General features: G+C 42.9%; 2 protein-coding genes across 2 annotated transcripts; one reads left to right on the forward strand and one right to left on the reverse strand.

Moving 5' to 3' along the window:
- Positions 1 to 3,569: 3,569 nt before the first annotated feature.
- coa6 (cytochrome c oxidase assembly factor 6) lies at positions 3,570 to 5,145 on the forward strand. Its single transcript, XM_070929184.1, has 3 exons — positions 3,570 to 3,697; positions 4,141 to 4,306; positions 4,546 to 5,145. Exons 2-3 carry the CDS (start codon positions 4,163 to 4,165, stop codon positions 4,642 to 4,644), a joined length of 243 nt encoding a protein of 80 aa, XP_070785285.1. The 5' UTR covers positions 3,570 to 3,697; positions 4,141 to 4,162; the 3' UTR covers positions 4,645 to 5,145.
- A 2,237-nt stretch (positions 5,146 to 7,382) lies between these two features.
- Positions 7,383 to 26,498, reverse strand: slc13a4 (solute carrier family 13 member 4). The gene is made up of 16 exons (XM_070928732.1): positions 26,376 to 26,498; positions 18,542 to 18,670; positions 15,818 to 15,954; positions 15,377 to 15,552; positions 15,190 to 15,253; positions 14,569 to 14,608; positions 14,376 to 14,456; positions 14,036 to 14,220; positions 11,391 to 11,510; positions 11,045 to 11,146; positions 10,631 to 10,732; positions 10,229 to 10,341; positions 9,285 to 9,397; positions 8,778 to 8,939; positions 7,743 to 7,880; positions 7,383 to 7,520 (listed from the first exon to the last, which is right to left on the reverse strand). The coding sequence occupies exons 1-16, from the start codon at positions 26,496 to 26,498 to the stop codon at positions 7,383 to 7,385; spliced, it is 1,923 nt and encodes a 640-aa protein (XP_070784833.1).
- Positions 26,499 to 27,136: the final 638 nt, after the last annotated feature.

Here is a 27,136-nt window from a genome sequence, read left to right on the forward strand (position 1 = left end):
AACCTCAAATATGGTGGTTTGCCCTTTAAGCCAAACACAGTTAGACTTGATCTGCGCTCTGCATCACATATGAATTTGCATAAACTAGCAGTTTTGTTTTGTTTGTGCATTCACACTACTTACCAGTGCAGAGGTGCATGATGGTCAGAAAGCAGCTGTACCAACTGGAAACCAAAACCTGCAGCAACCAAACAAAAAGGACTGCAGTTAAAGTGAGGTCAACACAATTGTAAGGTCTTTCATTCATTATATGAAAAAGGAGATTAAGGGAATTAAGCAGACTGACTGGTGTGCTAAACCCTAACTAGTTTGACCCAGAAGCCATGTGCACATGGAAGAGTCCATATTTTCTGTAAACATGTATTCTGTGTAATAAGACCTTAGCGAAACTGTAGTGGCAGTCAGTAAATACACCTTGCCATATCAGCCTCCTCTATGCATGACAACCCCTTGAAACTACTGTTTACCTGGCTTTATATAACCGCCTAGTGTCAACTACTGTCATCCCTCTTTTTGACGTCCTGGCTGAACTGACACTGACTGACAGGCGACAGCAGGCTCGTGACCACTGCCTTTGTCCGTGAAGTGAGGGACACTGTTTTTCCAGGTTGCTTTTGTGGTGTATGTGTGTGAATTTAGATGAGCAGTCTGTTCTGTGAAGAGGCCAGTTGATGTTGTTTTTGTTACTCCTGAGACACGATAGGTGTGGAGTTGTGATAGATAGTTCTCTATCATGGGACAGGTACTCACACTGGAGATGCTCATTCACTCTGTCGCCCTCACTCACAGATCTGTCTTTCCATTGGTAACATTAGTCATGAGGACTATGAAGGGATAATACATCATAATGCTGCAGTCTAATTGCCCTCTTCATGTTTCTAGTCCTCTCCGAAAATAATCTGATGCTACTTCAGACGGGTTCTGCAGACAATATTGCAGAGGGAGAACACAATGCTTTAGTGCTAGTAATAGACTCAAAATGGCACTGTGGATCAGCTACCTCACTAGTTGCTTAAAAATCCCAGAAAAAAGTTTCAAACAGAATGGGAACATCATTTCAACAACTATCAGAGTCTAATGAAAGCTTCACACAGCATCTAAAACCAGTAAGAGCTATGTGGTATACCCACAGGCTGACACTATCACTGCCAGGACTAAGCTTCAAATCCCACTGATGACACCTAAGTTGAATATGTACACACTGATTGTACTGTCAAACAACCCTGAGGCCCTCACTAGAACTGAATATTAACTGACAAGCACAAACCTTCCCTCTATATTCTGCTTTTGTTTTGTATTACATTTCCCTTTTAAACATCTTACACCCCATAATATCCTGATTGTTTTCTGCCCTCTGAAAATGATGGCCAGGAGAGGATATACCTCAGCTGTTCCTGGCTCTGTAAAGCACAGCCATTTCAGGGTTCAAATGCCACTGTGATGATGTGATGTTCAACCCATCCATCTTCATGTACACAGTAAGGATGAAATTGTGTATCTCTGGGGCCAATGGTGCTACATTTAACATTTAATCGGTGTAGTCAACAGTCAACATGAGGTGGAAAAGGACAACATAGGGTGCCAAAACAGTGTAAAGAGTCAGTTAAAACAGTTTCTGTGAGGATGAATGTGTGCATGTGGGATGGAATAGTGCAGTCCATTTGCACAACCACTGACTTCAGTTCATGTCAGAGTGGCTGGTTAAAGACATTTACCAGAGTTCAAATAGTTTAAATGTTGTTTTTATGTAATGTGTTTTTATGATGATCCTGATAGAAGGCCACAAGTCAAAACGCATTGGTCTAACAATAAAGTTGTTCTTTATACTACAAGTGTTGCTGGAGTTTCAAAAACAAACAAATGTTTGTCCAACACTGGTATAATGTGCATTCTGGTAGACAAGAGTATGACATAGTCGGGCCATGGATGTTCTTTTAGGTAGAATTTTCTATCTGAAGCTCAAAATGGGTCTTCTATGCCCATCAAAAAGAATATATTTACTAACTCTTCCCATTGTGGTGGTAAAATGAAACCACTACTGACAATTTCAGCCACTTATGCTGCCAACAAGATGGAAATGTTTACGTTTTGAAAATGAAATGCTAAAATCCCAAGTATTGTGTTTATTTGCACACTTGCGGCAAGGACACGTTTAAAAAAAAAAACTTGGACAGGAACTTTAGTCTTAAATCTCCATACTGGAGCAGACTAAAAACGAAAACACTCATTGACAGTGGCGGAAACAAACTTGAAGTGAGGTCAGTAAATGGTGTGTGTGATATGAATAGTGAATGAAGTTCTGTCTCTGAAGCAGCTAGAGACACACTCAAGTCACACACACACACACACACACACACACAGGGCGACAAACACTTACTTTCCTAAGAAGAGGGTGAGCACCTCACCCCTGCATCAGAGTACTTTTTTTTTGTATTCCCTTCAATCCGCACAAGCACACGAACTGAGATGGATTGCTGCTGGGCACCATGGCAACCAGTGGGGCTATTCTCCGTCACTGTGCCTGAGGGAGGGAGAAAGAGAGAGAGAGAGGTAATCAACAACACACATTTTCATTCTGCCTTTACTCACTGGCACACACACACAAACTTTATTGTACATTGATGTAGCTCAGTGACAAACCCTTGTTGTGTTGCAGAGGAAAAGAAGAAACAAACATTAAAAGTTCTGCCTGACTGATTTGAATGGAACTTGAATGCACACAAACATACAGAAATCGAACTTTTAGCGTCAAGTTAACGTTACCGCAAATACTCAGGGGAAGACGAGTGGAAACGATTTTCAAATAAGACAAAAATAAGACAGTAGTGAACAAAAACTAATTCCAATTCATGACAGTTTAATTCTAACCTATGTTTTTCCGGGGGGGGGGGGGGGGGGGGGTTCTCTAACCAGCACAAATGGATTATTGAGGGTCAATCATTCATCAGCTCTGAGGACAGGGGTCTGTTGTTTTTCAAATACTGCCTAATGACAAGAAATGCAAACCCCATCCTCAACCTCATCCTTCATACTACAGTGCAGCTTAAAATTGCTTCTGGTCTGTTACACTGTGATAATAAACATTTTTGGACATTTTGGAAGTTATTTTACCTCTGAAAATAACCAATTTTAACATTTAAACCCCTAAAAAATGTTGAACCCAGTAATATACAATAGCTGCCACGTCACAGTGTTAAACAAGTTAAATGTAGCAAATGAGACACACAATGACAACTATCCAGCTAATGACGGATGCTACATTAACTAAGTTAATAAATCACTCCCCGTCACCTGTTGCTTCCTTTCGGGTTTATCATGGCAGCCTGAGGAAAACTGTCAATACGAGACAGTTTACACAAGACGTTGACACATTGTGTTTAAACAGTGGAGAAATTCGTGTTAATTTACCCGACTTAGCTGCCTATAGTCACGAGTAATGTTAAAAACCTTCAAACATGTCGCTTGAGTTTGATTATTTAACGAACTGCGCCATCAACCGGTACATTTTGTCAATCACGCCGCGACGTCATCACGAAGCGACAAGGAAGCGCTGCTCTTCGCGTCCTTCACTTTACACGGTGCAACAGTACCTAAACGCGTTACATAGGTCTTGTATTTGTAGTTTAGTAACAGTGTTACAGCCGTCTTCTTTTGTTTGGGACAATAAATCCTTTTGGAGGTTTTAGCGTTTCATTCGGTGAGTGACAGTTGTGTTTATACCAGCGAACCCAGCCGCTGTCAGCTAAATTACCTTATTTGTATTTGCTGAGTGACTGAACTCGATTTAAAGTTGATTACTTGTTGTCTAATATCGAAGTGTGTTACAGTTGTGTCATGTAGGTTAAGATATAGATATTGGGTCTGTTGAGGCTGAGCTAAGGATGTCAATTCTCAGCATAAACATAAAGCAAGTAGTGTCCACCTGAGGGACAGTGTAGGAGTATAAACAGAAAACACACAGCGTAAAGTAGCAGACGTATTACAGTAATGGGGACTATAATGAGACATTTCAAAGTCTAGGCTAATGTGTTTTTTAGTGTAGAATATCTTATTGTTCATAATTGTGTTTTTCAACCCCCTTCACATAGCAGAGGTTACATGAATTCCTGTTAACTTACCCAGACTTTACCTTTTCCTAAGTCTCTCCCAGTGTCTAGCGGCGATGACGGCTCCAAACTCTGCAGAAAGGAAGGCCTGCTGGGACGCCAGAGACCTGCTGTGGAAATGTCTGGACGACAGCGAAGACAAAGCTGCATCCTGCCAGAAGTTCCAGAGCGAGTTTGAGGCAAATTGCCCCGCTCAGTGGGTAAATTATCCCATCTTTTTAATCTTTTGTGATCAGTGAGGTCTGGGGTCTGTATTTAGTTGTAGACCGCGATGTCAGAAAGGATGAAGTGTTTCAAAATCACAATATTGGTGTTATTTTTAAAATTAGAATAGGCCTCAAAGCTCACCATACAGGCAAGCACACTTCACTCAGGTGAAAGCAGTAAATTAAATATTGCAATTAATACTGGCGCTCGTCTTTCCCATCTTCCCTGGCAGGTGAAATATTTCACCAAGAGGAGAGACTTCCTGAAGTACAAAGACAAGATGCAGACAGAAGGCTTCACACCTGCTGAGGGCCCCCGGCAGCCTTCCTAACCACTGGACAGCAGACCACCATCAACATCTGCAAACTGACTGGAACAGGGCCAGAGGTGCAGGACTTTGAGAGAGAACTTTATTGTGGACAGAGTACCTGAACTTCACCTTTTATCGTTATTTATTTGTACAGACAGAAGAAACCATGCATATTAGCAGCTCCAAGTGGCAGAATGAGCCACCTTCCCTCCTCTGGAATTCATGGCATCAGCTTATGTTAGCTGGTCTGAGACATTTGATCCACAGTGTGTGAATCCACTTTCCTCAATCAAGTTGAATCTCACCTGGAAATTACACGTGATTTTGTCACAAGTGTTACTTGATGTTGGAATACTTGTGATCAGTGCAGCCCTTACACATATCTACATATTAAGTACATGCTCACACACACTGGGTCTGTGTCAACACTCATCCTGTCCAAGATGATACACCTTTCAAATTCCAGGACAGAGCCTCATTTGGCAAAATCTCAAACGTGTGACTGACGTAGACTTAAATAAAGTAATAAATACAAATCTGTGGTTTTAGTGGTTTTTATTGTTGTGCGTGTGTAATGTATCATCCTAACTCTAGAATTTGTCTGAGTTGGATATGAATGAAACATCAAGGTATAACACATAATTCAGGAATATTACAGCTCATTTGGAAACAGGCAAAGGCACATTATGTTTATATTACAAATCTGTGTGTATTTACAAAGGAGTGTGGCCCCTGGGTCAAAGGTCACGGCTGTAACACCATCAAGATGTATGAAATCTTCAGTAGAACTGAATAAATTACGAAAGAACAGCGTAGGCTGCTGATTCTGCCTACACTAGGACCTAAACGTATAATGCAGTGATATAAAAAAAAAGCCACAAATTACATTTAAAATTTGTGTAAAAATATAAAGCATATCTTTTATATTTTTGCACAGTACGGTGAATGTTACATGCAAACCTTTTCACCACCAGACAACAGTTATTGTGATTTGACAGTTGATTGAACAAACTACGGTACCATACGACCCTGTGCTACCTCACTTGTCCTGTCTTCCCTAAAGGCTTTGGATGCTGCGTTCAATAATAACCTGCCTCCCAAATCCCATGCCAGGAGAAAAGTCACACCTCCAAGGTGACCAAACATGGTCACACTGTTGCTTAACATGCTAATGTAACAGATTTCATGAAAATATATATATTTTTGGTGTCAATAGTTAATTACTGTAGCTATTGACACATCCTTATATTGGCATAACTCCGGACCTCAGCTAGTAACATTTTCTCAGATTTTATGACTTCAGAATCTATTTCTGAAGTTTTCAGACATATTATATATGACAAAAAACCAGCATCTGACCAACAGGCTGAAGACAAAGGAGTGATTAAGGAGAACACAGTTAAGGGGCCTTGTTTGTCGAATCAGAAGCATCCGGCTGAATACACTGAAGAGTGTGTCTAACCTCTCTAAAAACTGCAAGACAAGGAAAGGAAAGCATAAAACACACGATGGGATGATAAGTCAACCACCCTGGGACTTCCTATACCTTAAATTTACATTTCTTAATATTGTAATGGTATCAAGTACAATAATATGGCTGAGAAATAGCACAGAAACAGCATTGCTTGCCATAATTTAAGGAGGCTGTGAAGAGAGTTCCTGCACTGCTCTGAGTTTAACAGCAAGGCATTAACACTGTCAGGGTTAGAGGGCTGGATTCCCACAAGAGACAGTCACGCTAAAAGTGTAGCATGACAGGCAATAATACAGTAAAGGCACTAGTGGTGCTGCAAGGAGCTGTGAGTAAATGTGGCCGACAAAATGTTCACAGTACAATGGGGCACAAAATCAGCTTCAGAAACTTTGGTAAATACAGGTAATCAGGTAGATATTAAGAGGCCTATGGAGAGTGTATAAGCATTTCAATTTGTTGCTAAATACACGCAAGCTTTTATATCTTCAGAAACAGATTCATGTGGACGCTTGTGAAAAGGGTACATCTGAAAGTAGCTCTATGTATACAGTACATTCTCAGCCATAGTAGGAGCCTCTTTTCATGCATTTATCTTGCTTTAATACAGCAGTCAGTTGCTTTCTTTCACACTGAACATCAAAACTACATTTCAAATTGTATGGGATCATACAGTACATTTAAGTGCAGCAGAAGTTCAGCAAGCATGCAGTGAAAAGAGGCTGATCTGGCCCGTATAGCTTATTTCTATCTAGCTGATCCACAGAACAAGGCACGGTGTGGCTCTGAAAAAACACTTTCCAGACAGCTGCTAAAAACCTTATCAACTTATCATTGTTTCTATTCTAAATCAAACAACACGAATATCAGTTCTCGATCACCAGCTTTCAGTGATATCTTCAGTGATTCGGTGAAAACAGAATCTCCATCAAACTTTGTGAACAAAGTTTTTGCTGGAGGGCAGAACTCCATACAGTGGCCACTTTGGCAAAGGCATTCTGCATTCCTCGTAAAGCCTCCTTATGGCCAACAAAAAGATCATTCTAATTATTATATCAAAGCAACAGATCATGTTTTTCGCTCTCCTCTTCTTCTCCTCCTTCAGGTCCACTTTAATCCATCTAAAAAAGGGCTTAACTCTGAGCAAGACCGTCCTCTTGACACGCCATGTGTCATTTCCTTGTTGTCTTTCCTTACAGAAACACGTCCCCATCTCGTTCTCTCTTTCAGTGATTCATCCCCTCTTCTTCTCACCGCCCCCCAACCCCCCCACCCACCCCAGCGGTGGTTATAAGCTCCCGGTGACGTTCCTGGCCACTGCCCAGGCTGGGAACTCTGTCAGGTTGAAGAGGGGAACCCCCCACGTGGTGATGGCCAACATCACCACCGCCACGCCGATCAGGTTCACCCCGAAGCCTGCTTTCACCTGGAGAAGAAGACGAGGGAAAGGACGTGAAGAATTTGGGTGTTTTGGTTTGCCAAGAGTTAAGAAAGCCAAATCTTCATCCCTCTGATTACATAAGACTACTTTGACACATTGTACCCTTGAGCCTTTTGATGCTGCAGGTGCAGACAGAGCATGTGACTTGTGTGTGTGTGTGTGTGTGTGTGTGTGTGTGTGTGTGTGTGTGTGTGCATCGTGCCGTACCATGTCGCTGATCTGCACGTGGCCGTAACTGAAAACGATGGCGTTGGGGGGGTTCCCCACTGGAAGCATGACCCCAAATGACACGCACATGGTGGACGGGATCAAAGTGTGGAGGGGGTTGATGTACAGAGTCTCCGACTGGAAGGAGGGACGTGGGCGAAGAAGAGCAAAGGGGGTAAAGAGAAGGAGAGAATAAAGGGGAGAAGGGGCAGGAAGAAAGGCAAAAGAAAGAGATAGTAAATAATGGGGGGGGGGCAGAGATAAATGGCGAGCATCAGGGGAAACAGGAGACATCAAAGGTCACATGAGTGTTGGCATTCTCAGAGCAAGGTGTATGTATATTAATGCTCATGACATTAGCTCTCCCTGTGAGCAATCTGAGAGCAGAAAGCAACGATCCACGTGAGGGAGGCAAAGTCAAAGTGATGGTATTTCAAAATGGCCACTTATGAGGAAATATGTTGTGCGTTGACAGATTAACTTCTCCAAGGCACCAAAAACAGCCCTTTGAAAAGAAGATCAGACATCATCTTTGTCTTTTGAAGGAATAGTTTGACATTTTAGGAGACGTGTTTATTGGCTTTCTTGCTGAGAAGTAGATGAGAAGGTTGATACCACTCGTGTATCTGTCTGCTGAGTTTAGCTAAGCTTAGCATAAAGACTGGAAACAGGGAGAAAGGCTAGCTTGGCTCTGTCTGAAGGCAAAATAAACCTTCCAGCACCTCTAAAGCTCACTAACTAACATGTTAAATCTTGTTGGTTTAATCTGTACAAGAGCGAAGTGTAGAAATGACAAGTTACAGTTTCACAGGCGCATGTGCATGAGGTTGCCAGGCGACTCCAGAAAGTCATTGTGACAAGATGTAAAGTGTCCATTAGTGAGGTTTAGAGGTGCTGGCAGGTTTACAGAGGCAATCTGTGTCCTCATCTTCCCAACTCTGTCTCTCTCGCCTATTTATCGGACATTTTTCATTATCAATAAATCAGAAACAGCTTTCGGGAGGAGGCGTGCAAGGGAGGGAGTGTGTGTCGTACCAGCGCTGACAAGATGGGCAGGAAGACGGTGAGAGTTGCCGGGTTGGAGGCAAACTCCGTGACCGCTGACACCAGCAGGCAGGCCAGCAGGGTGACGGCCCAGGGAGGAAGACCGCTCATGGGCTCCAGCTGTCTGCCGATCCACACTGACAGGCCCGACACCTGCAGGCACACACACACACACACACACACACACACAGACAAATCACATGTGAGCACTCTCAAAGCGTCAGTCTCTCTCCCTCATGCTGTCTACCTGAACTTCTGCTGCTTTGACCTCAAGCCCTCCACATAATCAAAGGTTGTGTAGACACACAGTAACAGATTAGAGCTCCTGGTGGCCACTTACCACTGAAACTATGACTACAGCCTGTTGTCAGTACCAGATCAAATCCCATTGGATGCATTGAAATCACATCATTTGGACATTTTAAATTCATATTAACTGAACTTCTCTCCCCTGACCCTCACAAGATAACCTGAGGCTAATCATACAGAACATGGTACCTTGCAACCAGCAGCCAGTGCATAGCCTCCTCCCACCAGGATGACGATCTCCCATGGCATCAGCCTCTGGAAGTCCTTCCAGGTGATCATGGGGGCCAGCGGGTCATCGTCATCTGGCAGTTTAAAACCACAGGAAATATGTCAATACAGCTGGAATGCTAATGGGCTAATCTGTGGTTTTTATTAACAAGTGTCTAATAAGAATCATACGTATGAAAGATTCATTTGTCAACATTTTCCATATAATTTGTATCAAATGCGTTCCTTTCAGGAAATGTCTTGGAAATTGTTACTAAATCATTAGAGTAAAGGATTTAATTAGGACTAATTAAGGACCCAATAAATGAAGAGTTTCTAAAGCAGTAAATACAGGCCAAATGTCCTATTTTACAACATTTTATCGATTGTAATTGTAAAAAGACAAATGGCTGCATCTGCTTCTCTTATAGGTTATGGTGTTAGCGGCCTGACGAGGGTCAGCACTAAAACATCATGTGTTGAGCAGCAAAACACAATAAATGTCAGACTTTTCCAGTGTTTGTCACACCAGTGTCTGAAGTTGAACTGCCTCTCTGTTGAAAGCAGAGGTTTCTCTGACCTGGTGAACATGAATCATACAGGCAATAAATCAGACAGGAGCCAGTTGAAACAACAGCTGTTTGGAGCGGCACAAGGAGACTGTGTATGATTGTCTAACTTTGTCACAAATTTGGGGTTTCTAAGAATATTATAATGGTTGTGTGTTGACTTATGAACTGAGTTGGACAGTGATTTCTAAATATTTTCTCTATATCGGAGTAAATATATGAAGGGTAAATGAGGTTGTTTTGCAGTGCGTTCTTGAACTCCACTGTTCCTGCTTTACATCGTCCGATATGCTGAACCCTGCCCGTCTGGTGCCCTGAGGAGATAAACCAAACGTAGTACAGCTGAATGGTCCTTACCTGTGTTTCTATAGCTGGACGAGGAGGAGGAGGAGAAGGGTCTCCTGGCAGGGATGAGGAAGAGCAGGAAGCCCAGAAGGACAGACACTGTCGCATCGGTCCTGTAGCCTTTCCTGAGGGGGAAAACACCCACACATATAACAAACGCAAAAGAAGAAGAGAGAAAACCTTCTGAACTCTTTGTATTTATTTAGCTGTCACAAAGTTCAACATAAAGTTCTATCATGGTGCTGATTCTACGGGAATTCTTACAGTGTCTGTGTGACAGTGTGTGTTGTATGTATTTCTTACAGACAAACTGCATTACCTGCCCAAAGCCACTCACACCTGTCTGATCACCAACACTGGTTAATGTTAACACCGCCAACTGCGGTGGTGCGTTGCAAGGTTACGTGTGCTTACTTCTCAAAAAGAGACGTCCAGCCGGGCACAAACCCAGGCTCTCTGGTGAACCACAGCAGAGTCATCAGGATGAAGAAAACACCGGTCACCACCTCTGGGTAGCTGGGACACACACACGCAGACATAGAAACCACAAAAGCATGTGAGTAACAATTACATGAGTGATAACGTGATTGTGCCACCATGTCATGTCTGGGTGTGTGAGTAAGATGTACACAGGTTACTGCTTAAGTTGTTTATTGGGGCTATGAAAGTCTTAAAATCCTCCACTCAGGTTAAATAATAATGTCTAAATTACCATGATAGTGCCCCAAATTCTCCACAGGAATCGACCAAATTCCCATTAATACAACCTCAAAAATCCGAGGGCCATCCAGTCGGGAAAGCTGGGACAAAGAGACCAGACATACACACCTGATGGGTCCTAGTTTTGCGTACTCCTCATGGATCCTCTTCTCTGACAGCATCTCTCTCCTGGTTTTGCGTTTCTTACTCAACGAGCACGTTTCCCTGAAGCTGAACACACACGCAAAAACAACAACAACAACAACAACATCAACCAAACGGTGACCCGACACACTTGCTCGGACACCAAAAGGCGCCGGCAGACAGACACAGGGATTATCATGAGTCCATAATGATAACACGCAGGTAAGAAGTGCACGAGTAGGATACACACGCCAGCATAATCGCAAAGCACAGTAGCATACAATCTGTAAAATACACACCCACACACACACACACACACACACACACTCACTTGCAGCCAAGGAAGAGGAAGTGCAGCCAGAGCCAGGTGAGGACCAGCATGATGATGGCGATGGGGAAGCTGAAGATGAACCACGTGCCGAAGTTTATCACCTTCGCATCTGGATAACGACTGGAGAGGCAGAGAGAGAGACGCAGAGAGCTACTGTAGGCTGTCTGCACGTGTGTGTGTGTGTGTGTGTGTGTGTGTGTGTGTGCGTGTGTGTGTGTGTGTGTGCGTAGATGTGACTTTTGCAGGAAGAAGCCTGATGGAATACATGGCCTTCAATATATCCTCCTGAGACCCGGAGGAAAAAAGGTTTTGCTTTTTTGATTTTCTATAAATTATGCTTGACTTAGAGGTCTCAGAGTCATGTCCCCTACAGAGGACAAAAATGAATTGCCGGGTCTTGGGAGGATATAAGGAGAGTCAGTAAGGTATAACGGCTTCTACTGAACTCACCTAATCAATCAGGAGACTTCATGAAAAGATGAAGTGCAAGAATAAGGCACCCTTTATGAAAGATTCATGAGCCATAAATAATGGCTTACTTAACGGTTAATACATGCTTCACTAATGCTGTGTAGTCAGTAATAAACCATGATTAAGAACAACTTTTGGGCAGCCAGGTTGTGAATCCCTCTGGCTGGTGTTTATAAGCCTCCAGCATGACACACAGCTGCAGAGTAGCATAAGTAACAGCTTATAAAAGGGGTTCTTATTGGAAAGTGGTACCAGATAGAATGCGAATACTTGGCACGTCCAGTTTCCCATAGATATACAGTAACTTCAATTTTAAACACATCCATAACGTCCGATCAGAACAAGTTCATGGTCACAGTACAGGCGACAAAGTGTGTTCACTGAGCTCCCTGCTGTGTGGACACTAAGTGGGGTAACGGTGACACTCAGAGATGATGATCGTGTGTGTGTGCTGCAGAAACAACTCTGCCGTCCCTCCAATAACCCTCAGCGAGCCAACACCATCAACGACTTAACCGTAAGAAATATGACGTGCTGTGTAAGTAGCACAAAGAGACACTGTGGACACTGAAAATGTCTAATTACAGTAAACCAGTGATGTAGCACTAGTTTTAAGAGCAGAAATATATACATTGAGATATTATCTCTCTCTCTATCAATTATAACCCTTATAAAGTTGTTATGATGAATGTGCTAACAAACACTTGTCTGTTTGCTAACTTGCAGCAACACTAACATGAAGCTGGAGTCATCTCGTCCCTCCACCTGATGAATGTAAGTCTAATAGTCATTCTCCATTCAGCTCTGGTTCGGCCCCCACCAGCTATCTGGCTTTTCAAGCTGCTAAATGCTCCACCAGGCAACGCTATGCAAGCTAGCCGCTAACCCTTTTCCGTCTGTCACTTAGTGCTGGGCTGGGGAGTGAGTGGCGAGGCTGAACCAAAACACCAAACACACAAACAGAGCTGAGCTGAAAGACACTAAAATGCTCAACAGAGCTGAGGGCAACAGCAGAGTCGGGCAATAATTAGCCTGCATAGTCATTTCCTCCATTGGCAATACATATTGATTGGCTCAGCTTTAAATAAAACAAATTCCAACAAAAAAAACCCACAAGCACTAAAACAACATGTGACGATAGACGGTAGATCTGCATCTGGTTCTGGATCTGCACCAAAAAACATCAGTTAAAACCACTTTATCATTAAAGCCATTCTTTTTAAATGGAGATATCATATCCTGCAAACTAACCACAGCAAAATGAAAATGTCCAAACTATAACAAACCCATTGAACATTCACACAAAGACACACACACACACACACACTCACACACACACACACACACACACACACCAATTACGCCAATTCTTTCTTGCTCTTCAAAACACAAAATCAAAACAATGTATAAACTGGAGGCAGAGCACGAAACACTAACTGCAGACTAAAAACACAGGATACGACTGACTGATGGGAATATGCTTTTGTACAAATTATACTTATCCTTTACAGTCCATGTGTACTTTTCACCTCAGTCACAAGGTCAAGGGTCAAGTGTGCCTGTCAAAGCTTGTGTGCATGTGTGTGTTGGGGGGGGTGACTAGAAATTGGACTCAAAATTCAAACTCAGAGGTATCATTTTGGGGGACTTTGTTATTCACTGCTTGAATTGATTGCTGTTCCTGGTAACATCATTTTAGGATTACAACTACTACTGCGCGCTCTCACACACACACACACACACACACACACACACACAGAATCAAAACCTGACCTTTGTCCAAAAAGCTGCGACATGAAGGAGGCCATTCTGCCAGGCTTAGTGCTGCGGCTGGAGGAAATCGGCTCTGCCAGGACTGCAGAGGCTGATTAGTTTGATCTCAGACCCTGCGTACCCCCCAGACACTGAGTTAACATGAGCTGTTTCGGCCCGACCAGAACCGCAGCCAAGAAATCAGTCAAGCTGTAAATATGCTTGAAAGTTGAGATGGTGTCTACAGGCGTCCTGAGCTACTACCAGACCAAAATATTTTTTTCTGATACCAGTTCAAAACAGTTTTTAAAGCTGCTTTAACGTTTATTTTCACTGCCAGCGGACAGTAGATGCTGGTCAACCCGGAAGATTTTTAACTCATTACGCCAGTGATTGTGTGTGTGTGTGTGTGTTGTACCTACGTGTTAAACTGCTCAGCAAAGATGAGGTTGGTTGATGTGCCGGTGATGGTGATGAGACCGCCAATTGTCGCAGCGTAGGTGATGCTGAGCGACAGGCATTTACAGATCATGTGATCCCTCTTGGTGGGATACTGGGAGTCTCTCCTGGCCTTCACCCGCTTCACATTCGGGATTTCGATAGCAACCTACGGGAGAGTGAGGAGGATATTGTAAATGAACGCAAAAATGTGAGCGTTTCTCATTCTTGTTTTCCGGCCACCTTACTGTCACACATCCTCCTCTTTAACCTCTAATAATCTGTGTGTGTGTGTGTGTGTGTGTGTGTGTGTGTCTTCCTAACCTGCGGCAGGTGTCCATTGGTGTGTCTGATGAAATCCCGGTTGGAGATTAGACCCAAACCATTCACCTCCCCGGTCTGTACCTGAGAACATGAGCAAGAGACTCAGACACACAGACTTCCCTTACAGCATTTACATTTGTGTGTTTCTGCTCTGCTGCTCATATTTGACCTCTGTCTGCTGCACAGGTCTCACCTCGCTTAGTGTAGAGAGCTCCTGTTTAGGGCCGTCGCTGCTGGAGGGAGAAGAGAAGAGAAAATGAAGACTTGCATGAGACGCTGTTGCTGAAAAGCTGTGTCCAAAACAAGAAACATGTCTGAGCTACTGAAACTTGAAATTGACTTCAAAATAAAACAAAGTGATTTGATTTGATTTGAAAGATCATTGAACTGATGACAAAATATGTGTAATAGATTTTGTTTCTCCCACACATAGCATTTCTTAATTAATCTCAATTTTACAAGACCTGCAGGTACAGTATGACAAATCAAAAACATTGTTGCCAGATTGGGTTTTGGACAGCTTCCAAGTGTGTGTAAATTGCAGTGATCAAAGCCAAACGCAGCATCGTTGGTTGGTTCGAAATCTTTTGCAAAGTTGCTCAATTTGTTTTAGCTTTACGTATGCCTCCCACTGAAACTCCTCCAAGGTGAAGCGTATGCATATGAAAAGTCTCTCCCAGTTAGAGTTAGCAGTGACGAGGACTGTGGTACACTCTGGGAATCACTGGGAATTGCAATTGGGGAGGAAGAAAACTGTGGGAAAATGATTATTTATCTCACACCCAGTGCACACACAGCAAGTGCTCACACATACCTGTCGTTGCGATAGAGCAGCTCTAACTGGTTTTTGTCCAGGTTGTCTTCTTTGTCTGAAACAGCTGCAGGCGACAACATTCATCATAAACGTGGAACACGCTGAAGTGAAGTGTTTGTTAACAAGTGACATAGTTTTGCTACAGTTGGATCCCCCCCCCCCCCGTAGTGACGGGGCCCAGACGTACCGGCGTCGTCCTCTGGGACCTCGGCGGTTTCGGAGTCGTTGTGGCTGTCGGCCAGGCCGGTGCAGATGAGCTGCTGCAGGACGGCCTCGGCAATGGGCATCACCATGGCTGTGGTGGACGTGTTGCTGAGCCACATGGACAAAAACACCGTGCAGCACATGAAGCCCAGCACCAACCTGGACGAGACAGAGGGACATGTACTGATGTGTGTCTGTGTCTATGCCCGAGTGTGTGTGTTTTCACATTTCTATCTGGGGGAGGACCAGTGTAAGCTTTTGGAATAAGGACATTTTGGTCAGCCTTAACTCTCAGTTTTATAACAGGAGTGTGTGTATATTTGTGTGGGAGTAGGGCCTTTTTACTGAATGTGTGTGTGTGTGTGTGTGTGTGTGTGTGTGTGTGTGTGTGTGTGTGTGTGTGTGTGTGTGTGCTGCTGCTCACATGCCAGGCTTGGCCCCTGCAATCATCACCATGCGTAGAGCGATGCGTTTGTGCAGGTTCCACTTCTCTATGGAGGCTGCCAGGCAGATGACTCCCATCAGCAGCAGAGTGGTGTCTTTACAGTACTCTGCTGCCACCTGAATACACACACACACACACACACAGGCGCACATTTCAAAATAAAAGTTTACATAAAATAAAAACATGACATGACATCAGAGGAGACAGAGAGGAGTGCCGGGGGCCTTTTGATTTTCCCTCCTTCACCCACTTCCCTACTTCACCCTCCTCCGTTTGGATCAACCCTTACAGTTTGCCATTTGTTCTTTTTAATCTGCTCTACTTCCCACCGCAGGGTTCGCGGCCTCACAGTGTTGTATAAGCCCACCTCACCTCACCTCTCACCTAAAACCTGGACCTTTTTACACATGGCCCCTTCTCACTCTCATTTCCACGTAGAGAAAAGATGCAGGGCTTTGAACTCTCCTTTTCCCTTCTTCATAATGACTCTAAAATGGTCAAAATCAAACCTAAAAGTAGCAACTTTCTACATTATGCTTGAGCATGAAGTCCAATCGAAAGATTATATCTGTAACATGAAATACAAAATATAATGTGGCACTACCAAAGCAAAATCTTTTCCTAGGAAGAATAAACAAAAATAAACAAAGCCGGTCATTGAAACCTCTTCCTTCCTACATTTTAGAGTGCCTTTACAATTTTTCCTAGCACTCATTTTTGATTGATAATATTAAAACAGCCACAGACAGGATAAAAGAATTAGTCAAGGAAAGGATTCAAATATTGAAATGCTCACTGATGACTAATGGAAGCTGTAGAGGTGAGACAAACAGTAAGGTCCAGGACAGACACAGAATAAATGCTGCAGTGGACTATATACATACTGGTTATCTGTCCTCTGTAACTTATGGTTCCTTGGCTCACCAGTGTCAGTGATACTCATTTAGGTCTTTTGGTCTTAAGAGAAGCTTGAATCTTTGTGTGAGTGATTCAGATGAACTTTCGACTATGAATTACCGGCATTAAAAAACAGCCAATAGTGTTGCTCATTTGATAAGTCAAGAACTTGAGTTGTATGTGCTATACGCAGTAATGCGCTGTGCAGGCATTCTGCCATTACTCACTAGTGGGCTCATTTGGGAAAGAGGGGGAGACTGGGAGTACAGTAATAGACTGAAAATGTTGCATAAAGCTCTCTGCTGGCATATTTACAGAACACAAATCACAAGAGGCTTACAGCAGCTTTGTCACTGTTTGTCAATGCGATTTGGTCCCATGAGGCATACAGCTCACTTTTTATGTAATGCTGATAAGAACGGTGAAGAAGAGGGGGGTGAGTTTCACTTTGAGTGACGCTGTCAGCTGTCATCATCGGTCAAACCAATCAACTTTTAGCAGGCCGGAGCAACTGACCTGGCGAGTGGTGATGCTGGCTGGTAAAGTGTTTGAGTGGCACGTTTAAATGCATGTAACATGACATGAACACTGTGTGTGGGATAATGATGATGAGGATCAGGTTAACGGGTGTTTTCTACACGCTCCACAGAGTCGTGGCTGATAAAAACCTTTACAGCGGAGTGGCGAAGCCTCTGGTTTACGCTGATGTAATGAGATGAGTAAAACCACATCGTAACACCCTCATGGAAACGTATATGCGTCCCAGAAACATACTCTGTTCTGTTTCTCTCACTTTTCCCCACTTCAGAGTGACAAAGGTTGATACACGGTAACAGAACCACTGTTTGCCCTTCATTCACTCATTCTTCACAAACCCAAAGTAAGTTTTTAAGTTTTACATCCCTTAGGGAAAAACTGAGATGGGGTGACGAACAGCATATGGGGAATGGGCATCCTAAGTTATCAAATGATCCCATGTAAACAGATACATTTCAGCACAGACTTATTTAGATTAAGGTCAATTGAGTTCATTATTGGCTATGTAAGCACACCAATGAAACTATATGGTGGTAAGTTGCTACCTAAAATAAAACACTGAAATGACTTTCGGATTGAAAAGTATGCTTGCTCCAATTCTGTCCTTATTTGCGTTGAAGCAACCAGAATCTCCTGTTTACGAGGCCATTTCTTATGACACTCATTTCAGAAATTGGCTATGTATGTAAATGTAGTCACAGTGAAGAGATAATGTTATCAGCACCAACCTAATTTGTGTATTGGGAGGGAAAGAGCAGGGGGTGGAGGGGGCCAATCAAGTTCTTATCTGGCCGGCAGCCATGTTTGTTATAGCTCTGATAAGTAAGCTAACTGCCCAGCACCGTTTGTTGCTGGACTGGGCAGTTAGCTTACAGACGATGTCTGCAACTAACGTTAGCTGGGGAAGAAAGTCAAATACACATAACTAGCTTATGAGCCAGATACATACATTTGGCAGGTCAAAAGAAACACAAGTCAAAAAGTATGCGAATGTTGCACTGTGTCTGCTGGATGTGTAAATCGTTTTTAACATATCAATGCTATGTGCCTGTTAGCATGTTTTGTAGCTCCCCCTAACCCAGAAACAGAGCCAAATTTTCACTTACAGCACGGTCGTGTTGCTAATGGGTGTGGACCAGAAAATGATCTTTATTTAGGGGCAATAATTATAAAATAAGCCCACTGACCTCACCAACCCAACTCAATTTCAGCCTCTGAAATAAAACTCCTTACAGACAGACAACGAACAATACATAGCCACATGCTCACCTCACTGGACTTGAGTACCCCAAAGAGCGGATAGAGGAAGGCGGGTACCAGGGCAGCAGCACCCAGGGGAACAGCCTCGGACACCCAGTAGACTGCCGTCACCATCAGCACGTACGCGCAGCATGCCTCCTGTAAGTGGGAAAACACAAGAGGAAGGAACAACGAATGAACAGGAGAAGTTTCATTTTTTATATGAACTCCGAAGCTACAGCCAAGAGACAGTTAGCTTAGCTTAGCTTATCATAAAGTCTGGAAGCCGGGGGTGCACCAAAAGTACCTCTAAAGCTCATTAATTGACACGTTACATCTCATTTGTTAATTCATACAAATATGTGTAAAAGTGACAAGTTGTGGTTTTACAGGGGGCTCTAAGCAGATTTCGTTAACTTTGGACAGAGCCGAGCTAGCCGTGCTTCCAGTCTTTATGCTAAGCTACATTAGCCATCTCCTGGCTGTAGCTTAATATTTATCGGACAGATATGAGAGTAGCACTAATCTTCTCGTCATAGTGATTAACATGTTGAGTCGTATTGAGCAAGGCTTAGAAACGGCTTTGAAGTAATATCAGAAACACGTTCAGGTCCTGGCTTGATATGTACACAGGTTTGAGTCCCAAATGAGCCAGACACTGATATAATAGACACTGATACATTAGTCATATCAGCATCTATCTCACATACACACATGCCCAGAAAACACTCCCCTCTCTCTGACAAAACACACAAACACACATATTGATGTTGCATTAGTCCGGTTGTGGTTATATAATATCGACATACCAGCCTCTCATACCACTCTGTCGCAACACCAGCGGGCTTAGTGACAGGCTCTCCAACCTTAAAAACTAAAGAGGAATCTCGTGACATTTGTTAAGACCTCATGAAAATTGCCAAGACTTTCATTAACCTTTTACTCAAAGGACAATTTGAAACCCCAAATTCAAGGATGCGTCTTTACAGCTGGCACCCAAGTTGCAGAAAAATCTTGTCCCTAAGGTCACATACTTAATACCAGGCCAATTTAAGTAAGTACGTATCTGTATATATATATATATATATATATATAAAGCATGAACTGTGTCTGCCCTGTCATGGACACGCACAGCACTGTTGGAAATGCTGGAACTGCACATGTTTTTGAACCATGGTTTGGATACAGTGTTGTATTTGTGAACTTGCCCCCCACATCAGTATTAAACATATCCAGTTCTCGCTTCTGCCACATGCTGTGTGAGCTTGTAGTACTTTTACGTAAGAGGAACATTAGGTGTGACATCTTGCCAGAAACGGGTCAGTTAATCTCAAATTAATAAACCCAGAGGGGGGAAGAATTAGCTGCAGGGCTCCAGGATGAAGCATGTCCAGATCGGTTCAGACCTCAGAGCCATTTAAACCATGGACTTTACAGAAATCACCTACTCTAATATGATAAATCACCAGCCACATGTTGCCACACAGGACCGTCTGCTAGCATGCTAGTTTAGTGTGTTAGCATTTGCTTATGAGCACTAAACATAAAGTACAGCTGAGGCTGTTGGGAATGTCATTAGTTCAGCAGGTATTGACAAAAAGTCGGGTTTACCACGTTATTAAGATTCATTGTCTGGGGAAACATCCAATAGTCGTTGAGATATTTCAGTTCAGACAAGTAGTGGACCAAGCAAACCATCCCTGCTAGCATGGCTAAATCTTGCCTTAGACAGTGTGGCCACAATACACTGAATAAATTCAAACGTATAACAATAAAGACTTTGCCTGGGTCCAGACCTTTGAATCTGCCCACTCCACCGAGTTGACTGATTCTGGTCTGGCATCACGACATGAAACAGCAATTATCCAATGAGCGCCGTGGGCGGGACCAACACCGTTGTCAAGCTGTGCGCCACAATGCAGCATGGCATCAGTGTCAACTTAAAATGACGTTGGAATCGGGCGGACACGTTGGTCTCTGATTGGTTAGGGAAAACCAAACCCCCCGCCCTCGTGTCCCCAGCAATGTGATGACTGAAGATGGAAAATTGAGTGCAACGAGTTGACAATTCTGTCTGATATCAGGCAAATAAAAACACACAAAAGAAGACTCACACAACTTATCTAGTGACACATATCTGAATCTGCTAGATCCCTCTGTACCTAATGAGGAGACAGTCAGGGCTTGAAATGTATTTGAAATTGACAGTCGGTCTGTAAAGTGACAGCAGAGCCTGAGAAGACCGTGGTACATTTTGGAATTTCAAAAATTGGGTTAATGGTGATATTTCAATCAAATATCCTGTGTAAATAAAAAAAATGAATACACTAACTTCAGGTAGATTGACACTTCTTCAATTCTACGCCTGGTTGCACACATAAAGCAACAACCTGTGCTCCCTTTTGGATGCTTTCCTGTGGATTTAACTTGGCAAGAGGAAAGAGGCATTTCCAGGCATTAGGCACAGCTGTTGGGATTAGGCTGAGAACAGAACAAGGTGTTTGGGTTCATAATCAAAGAGGGCCTCGCCAAAGAAAACGTTACAACAATTTAAATCCTCTCCGAACACACACAAACATCACAAAAGGGAGAGTATGTGGTAAACAAAAAAAAAAAAAGACATTTAAAACAAAAGACAAACTGTTCATAATGTCAAAAGTTGTTTTTGCTCATTAGCAGCTAGTCAGTGTCTTTCTCCATTTGGTGAACAGTTGCCCCCACCACAACTATACAATCAGGAAACATGAGGTAATCTGGGGGCCTGATGATTAAAGCAAAGCTAAGCGTTTGACTGGAAAAGAGAGGCGGCGTGAGGGAACTGAGAACAGATAAAGAGAGACAAACATGGATGACTAAATAAACGCACAGAGTTGGTCTGATTCAGCAGTCACTGATCAGTGACTATTGGTCCCTGTTTATCAGAGCACAGTTGGCGCAAAAGGATTGCAGCTTCAATCAGATCCTCAAACATTCATCTGTGCTTCTGTTTTCTTTGTTCCAGTTTTGCAAGCCGAAGCCAAAGTGCTGGGCGAGCAGAAAGGCGGGAATCTCTGAGTCGCTGATGCAACCTCCACGCGATAAGCAGACTTTATACTGAGACGTGTCAAGGAGCAGACGTCAATACGCGCTGGTGTTCTGATGGAATAAAGGCCTGCGTTCGCTTTGAGGTCAGACCTGATTTTGAGGTGGGCTTCCATGTAAAAAAAAAAATAAGCAGGTTAACAAGTGAAGTGACCCGTAATCATTCTTGAAATTGTTCTATTTGGAAAAGAAGTCAAGAAGAACACAAGTGAAACTGAAACATGAAAAAGTACATTTTTCTCGCCCTACCTGCAGATTACTTTCAGATTAACTGACATTTTTAGGGAAATAGGGAATGACAGAGAGGCAACAGCTGCTGTGACCAGCATGAGAATTCAGGGATTTTCTTTTTAAAGATCTAGGCGAAAGTTCACTTGATTTTCGGAGGCTGTAAAAGAATGTGATGCTGGAGTGCCTGAGGTGAAATGGTACAATGTTTGTGTGTGTGTGTGTGTGTGTGTGTGTGTGTGTGTGTGTCTCAGCAGGCTGCACTGCATCAGCGCTGCCAAGGCTAAGAGGTTTGAGCCCTAATGGAGCTTCCTGGAACAATCACATCTTTCCTAGGACTTTCCATCTCATACTGACAAAATCTGAACGTATCTGTCTTTCTTTTTTTTTCGGTATCACTAAAGAGGAGAAACATAAATACATTCACTATGCTGCGTAATGACAGTTCTCCATGATTCAACATTATTCTGGGCATTTGGCTGCAAATTGTTAATTTTTGTTAATAACCATTGTGCCTAACTGCAGACACTACATAACTCTATATATATATATATTTTGACCAGAGGGTGTACATTATTTTCAGATAAATGTACGACTCCGATTCAATAGCTGCATTAGCTAATAGGTAACTAATAGCTAGAAGGCTACTTTTTTTCCGTTAGAACGCTAGTTTAAAGCCATAAAATATGGCTGCCGGAGACAATCCACTGCCTTTTAGCAAATATACCAATGTCTGCCAGATGTGTAATCAGTGCAACTCAGTCAGCGCTCACACACAGCTTTTTCCTTATCTCTGCTAGTCGCGTTTCTCAAGTTAAAATTCACTTGTGGATTATATGAATTATATCATTTCTTTTTATGGACAGCTGACATACTATTATTCTTTTTATTTTTAAGAATCACTCAAAGTGGATTTGTTTGTCTTTATTGACAGCTGGACCGCGTATACAGACAGTGAAGAGGTACTGCATGTTACTAAGGTTTCAATTGATGCTTTGAAGTAATTATTTCATAAGTGAACCATTTAGCTGATTTGGTGTCTCAACATGTAACAAAAGCCCATTGATTGTCTCATCAACACCCTGTTATCTGAGGACAGCATAGGAAATGGAGATGATTGGTATTTAGAAGAAAAATACACAATGGCTTAAGGACTCCTGATAGGAAGATTAGGTCACAGCTGAAGCCTGGATCTACTGAACCAATCAGCAGAAGGCTAAATGGGGTTTTAAACTGACAAATAACACACACATACACACACACACACACACACACACACACGCAATCAGTTGTATACCCATATGCAAACACACAGATATACACACATCCCAACCAACATCACAAATAAATGATATTTTGTTGGCACCAGACATTTGTACAAATACCACTGCTAATTCAGTTTTAATTTTCAACCTTTTTGTTTTTGCAGTGCACATTTGTCCAAGAGTAGTAGTAGTAGTGTAGTGAGGGTAACACAGATGTAGGTATGATTTGTCAGGTCATGTATAGTGTCAATTTAACAAGACCAAGAGTCTACAGCCATGCTGGCATCTCTGTGAAGCTGTACACCAGCATGCTAACATGCTCACATTGACAATGCTAACGTGCTGACGTTTAGCAGGTGTAATGTTTGCCATGCTCAACTTATTTAGCAGGCATGCTAACATTTGCTAATTAGCACTAAGCACACAGTACAGCCGAGGCTGATGGGAATTTCATCTTTTTTTTTCAGGTATTTGGTTATAAACCAAAGAAATACATTTGTGAAAATTGATCACCAAAGTTATAACAATTCATCCTGAGGGGGGGGGGGGGTCTGTACCAAATTCCATAAAAATCCATTCAATAGTCGTAGAAGTATTTTACTAAAAACCACAAATATCAATACAGCTTGACTGCGGCTTTTAATTCATATGGGGATGCAAAATGGCACAAGCGTCACTCTGATTAGCATTGTGCATATCTGCCATTGACTTTGAATTTCTGTGTAGTCTCTCTCCCTTTCCCTCTGACCTGACTTGACTGCATCCAACAGATGTTCTGTCCTGCTGCAGCTGGACACAGTACCACTCCAAACACACACACACACACACACACACACACACTCCCCTGTCACATTCTTGACACAGTCTGTGGTCCCTCGTGTCGTAAGGAAGCCATGTGGGGCCAAAATCCAGCGTGGTGGTAGGTTGATTATATAACTTAATTGCTTGGATTGTTTCTTTCTTTTTCTTTGTAGTGGAGTTTTTGTTCTTTTGTTCTTTCTTGGCCTCATCCTGCGCCACCTTCCCGTGCCAAACACCATGCAACAACATGCCTGACATAACAGCAGTGCTCCTGGGCCACAACGTGATTGGCTGATGGACAACTTGTGAGCCCGTAACGGTTCCTTTGAATATTTAATGACGTTACAAGAAACACTGATAATAGTGACACAGAAGAGCTAATTTATAAACACATGAGCACACACCTGTCGCCACTCGTACCACTATTGTTCGAGATGGTGGTCGTTTAGCAACCAGCTTGTTTAGCACGTGTTGGAAAAAGAACATGGCTGAAAGTTAACATTCATGATGTGTTAATGAACATGTGACACAGGCACATTTATTTATTAGAACAAACACACCACTCATGTCTTGCATGTTACGTGCAGCTTTGTGGTAAGATAAAGATTCGTTCATAACGACTAGGAAATAAATGATTTGCTTTATATCGTTTTAAAGTACTGAACATTCACACTTTAATTTCCGGCTACCACCTTTGTCTTTTATATTGTTCAACTTGTAAATTTCCCCCGCTGTGGGATTAATAAAGTCTACGTCTAAAAAAAGTCTAAAACTTCTTCCAGATTAAAATAAAATATCTTTTAGGATTCTGGAAACATGTTCAGAACAGCTGCAAGAGTTGTTAAACAGACACTTAGCGCTTCGACTCAAATGTAACGGTAATACACGAAAGACACTATCAATGTGAGACATTTACACCATAGCCAACAGGAAAACATTCTGAAAGGACATTTTGAAGCTTGAATTTGGGTTTACTGCCCGTCACCGTCTTTGTCAGCGACTAGAGCCAGAAAACCGAAATCCCAGTCAAGCTTTTCACAGGACATGAATTCATCTGGCTGATCTGAAAGCATGTAGACAAGTGAGGGAGTTTTAGCTTATATCCTGACATTTAACCAGAACAAATCACGTTGACCAGAGGGTGGTCAAAGTTTGACACAACAGGCCGACTCGCCAAAAAAGACAGTTTAGAAGCAATATGTGACGAGAAGAAATGTGATCAGGAACAGCATGTTTTTGGTATTGTACAGCTCTCACCTCATCGGACATGTCTACGCATTCTCACCCACTATCACCCTGCAACAAATCTTTATCTTGAACTGCAATAACTCAGCTAGCCCTCACGCACTGGTGAGACATTTTATTCAAAAGGGTGGATTCCTGCACAGATTGGATTTATGCATAAATCGAGATAATCCCATTGTTTCCAACGTAATTTCACTTGTCTGAGACATTTTCCAAAAGCCAACATGAGCTGCAAGACAAAAGAAGGCAGATTTCTCCTCCTTTTCAAGGGCTTTCACAGCAAAACAATCGCACTGAGCTTGAGCCCCGAATGAATATCAAGTTGTTCGCTCCTTGTCTCTCCAGCACACTGATCTCCATCTCATCAACATGTTGCGACATCTCCCCTCCACACACACGGCTCAGCTGATGATCGGGACAGCCCGGGACAAGCATTCATCAAAACAGAAGACAGTGTGCCTTTTGATTGATTCTCTCTCTCCCTCTCTCTCTCTCTCTCCCTCACACACACACACACACACACACAAACCAGAATCCCATCAGGACACTACAGCCATTAGCAGCAACCAGGAGGAGCATCGACTGATCAACTGGATGTTTTGTTAATTGCTGTGTCGGGTGTTTTTGAGGTATTTATTCAAACTAAATGACCTGGTTTGTTGATGTATTTCATGATGACTAACTAAATAAAAAAACTTAAGTGTTAAATACAAAACAAAACTGTTGTAGGCAGCATGTACGATCCTTGAATGTATGTCGTAGTTGTTGCTCTTTTTGTGGTCTCTGTCACGTCACTGCAGGAACTTTTAACATGTGTATGGTTTGCAAGCCTTTCTCGTACACACTGGTACATTAATCACCTATAATATTCTTATTCTAAGACCTTGTGGTACTTTGTGGAGGCAATTTCTAATGATTTTATCTAACAAAATGACACTTATATCTCCTTTATCTTTGTCTTTCTTTGTCTGTGATGCTCAATATGGACAATTTGTTGTCTTTGTCACCACTTTTTTGTTCCTAATTTCCAATATAATGGCCGTAAATTGAAACTGTGAGATTGAGTAGTTTAAGGAGTTGAGTTTGTCATATTTTATTAGGAATCTCCCCTAAATTCCACCATAAAATTGTACTGTGCTCTTATTTTTAAAATCATGACCTTCTGGCTGAAGTTAACTTTGTGTTCTCTTTCTATGCTTCTAATAAAAAAAAAAAAACAATAATTGATTTGTGCTTGTACTCACGCTGGTGGGGTGGATGAGCGGTAGGGGAAGCAGGGACAGCGGGATGAACACCACAACGATCAGCTTCCTCGCCTTCCACAGCTTCCGGAACAGATCCATCCTGGCTGCGGCCTCTAGCCTCATGGGTGACCCGGGGCTCTGGGTCGGACCGGCCACAACTCAGCAGAACCGGGCGTGAGAGTCACAAACCGGCCGACGGGAAGGTCTCAAAGCACCACGGTGGAGGGCTGGAGGACTGAGGAGGGAAGCGGTCTCCCGGGAGCGCGTAAAGTTCTGTTCTGGCTGTGCGCTTTTTTACGCACAGGCCGTGGATGCTGACCGGACCTGTGTGTGTGTGTGTGTGTGTGTGTGTGTCTCTGTGAGGTGAGTAAACCTGAATTTGACTCCCACCGTGTCGGGCTCCTGTGCCTGCACTACACCCGAAGTCTACCCCCCTCCTCCTCTGTGTGTGTGTGTGTGTGTGATGCTGTGTGAAGCATCAGGTGAGGCTGCCGGCACATTTATCAGCCTAGATAGGTATGCTAATTAACCACGGCTTTGCCCCACCCTCGTTGGCTGTGTATCGACCAATCAGGGGCGAGCAAAGTTTGCACAAGGGCGTGAGTGTGCGTGTCCAGGAGTTTTTGCAGCAAAACTGTCTCCGCACAGAAACATAATCGGGCTAAGAAGGAAATGTTTTGGGACTTAACAACATATTATTAGTATAGTAGGGGTTTCTGCAGGAGATAAATTATTAGGATACTTTTAGACACTTAAATGGA

This window comes from Enoplosus armatus, chromosome 22, assembly GCF_043641665.1.
Source record: "Enoplosus armatus isolate fEnoArm2 chromosome 22, fEnoArm2.hap1, whole genome shotgun sequence".
NCBI classification, from domain to species: Eukaryota; Metazoa; Chordata; class Actinopteri; order Centrarchiformes; family Enoplosidae; genus Enoplosus; species Enoplosus armatus.

Excerpts from the sequence above, each read along its gene's own strand:
- coa6 (XM_070929184.1), top strand. The coding sequence starts at position 4,163 with ATGACGGCTCCAAACTCTGCAGAAAGGAAGGCCTGCTGGGACGCCAGA. Across the intron at positions 4,307-4,545 it reads CAAATTGCCCCGCTCAGTGG|GTGAAATATTTCACCAAGAG; the intron begins GTAAATTATCCC and ends CTTCCCTGGCAG.
- slc13a4 (XM_070928732.1), bottom strand. The coding sequence starts at position 26,498 with ATGAGGCTAGAGGCCGCAGCCAGGATGGATCTGTTCCGGAAGCTGTGG. Across the intron at positions 10,342-10,630 it reads TGGACGTCTCTTTTTGAGAA|GAAAGGCTACAGGACCGATG; the intron begins GTAAGCACACGT and ends TTTCCCCCTCAG. Across the intron at positions 9,398-10,228 it reads GTCCAGCTATAGAAACACAG|ATGACGATGACCCGCTGGCC; the intron begins GTAAGGACCATT and ends TTAAACTGCCAG.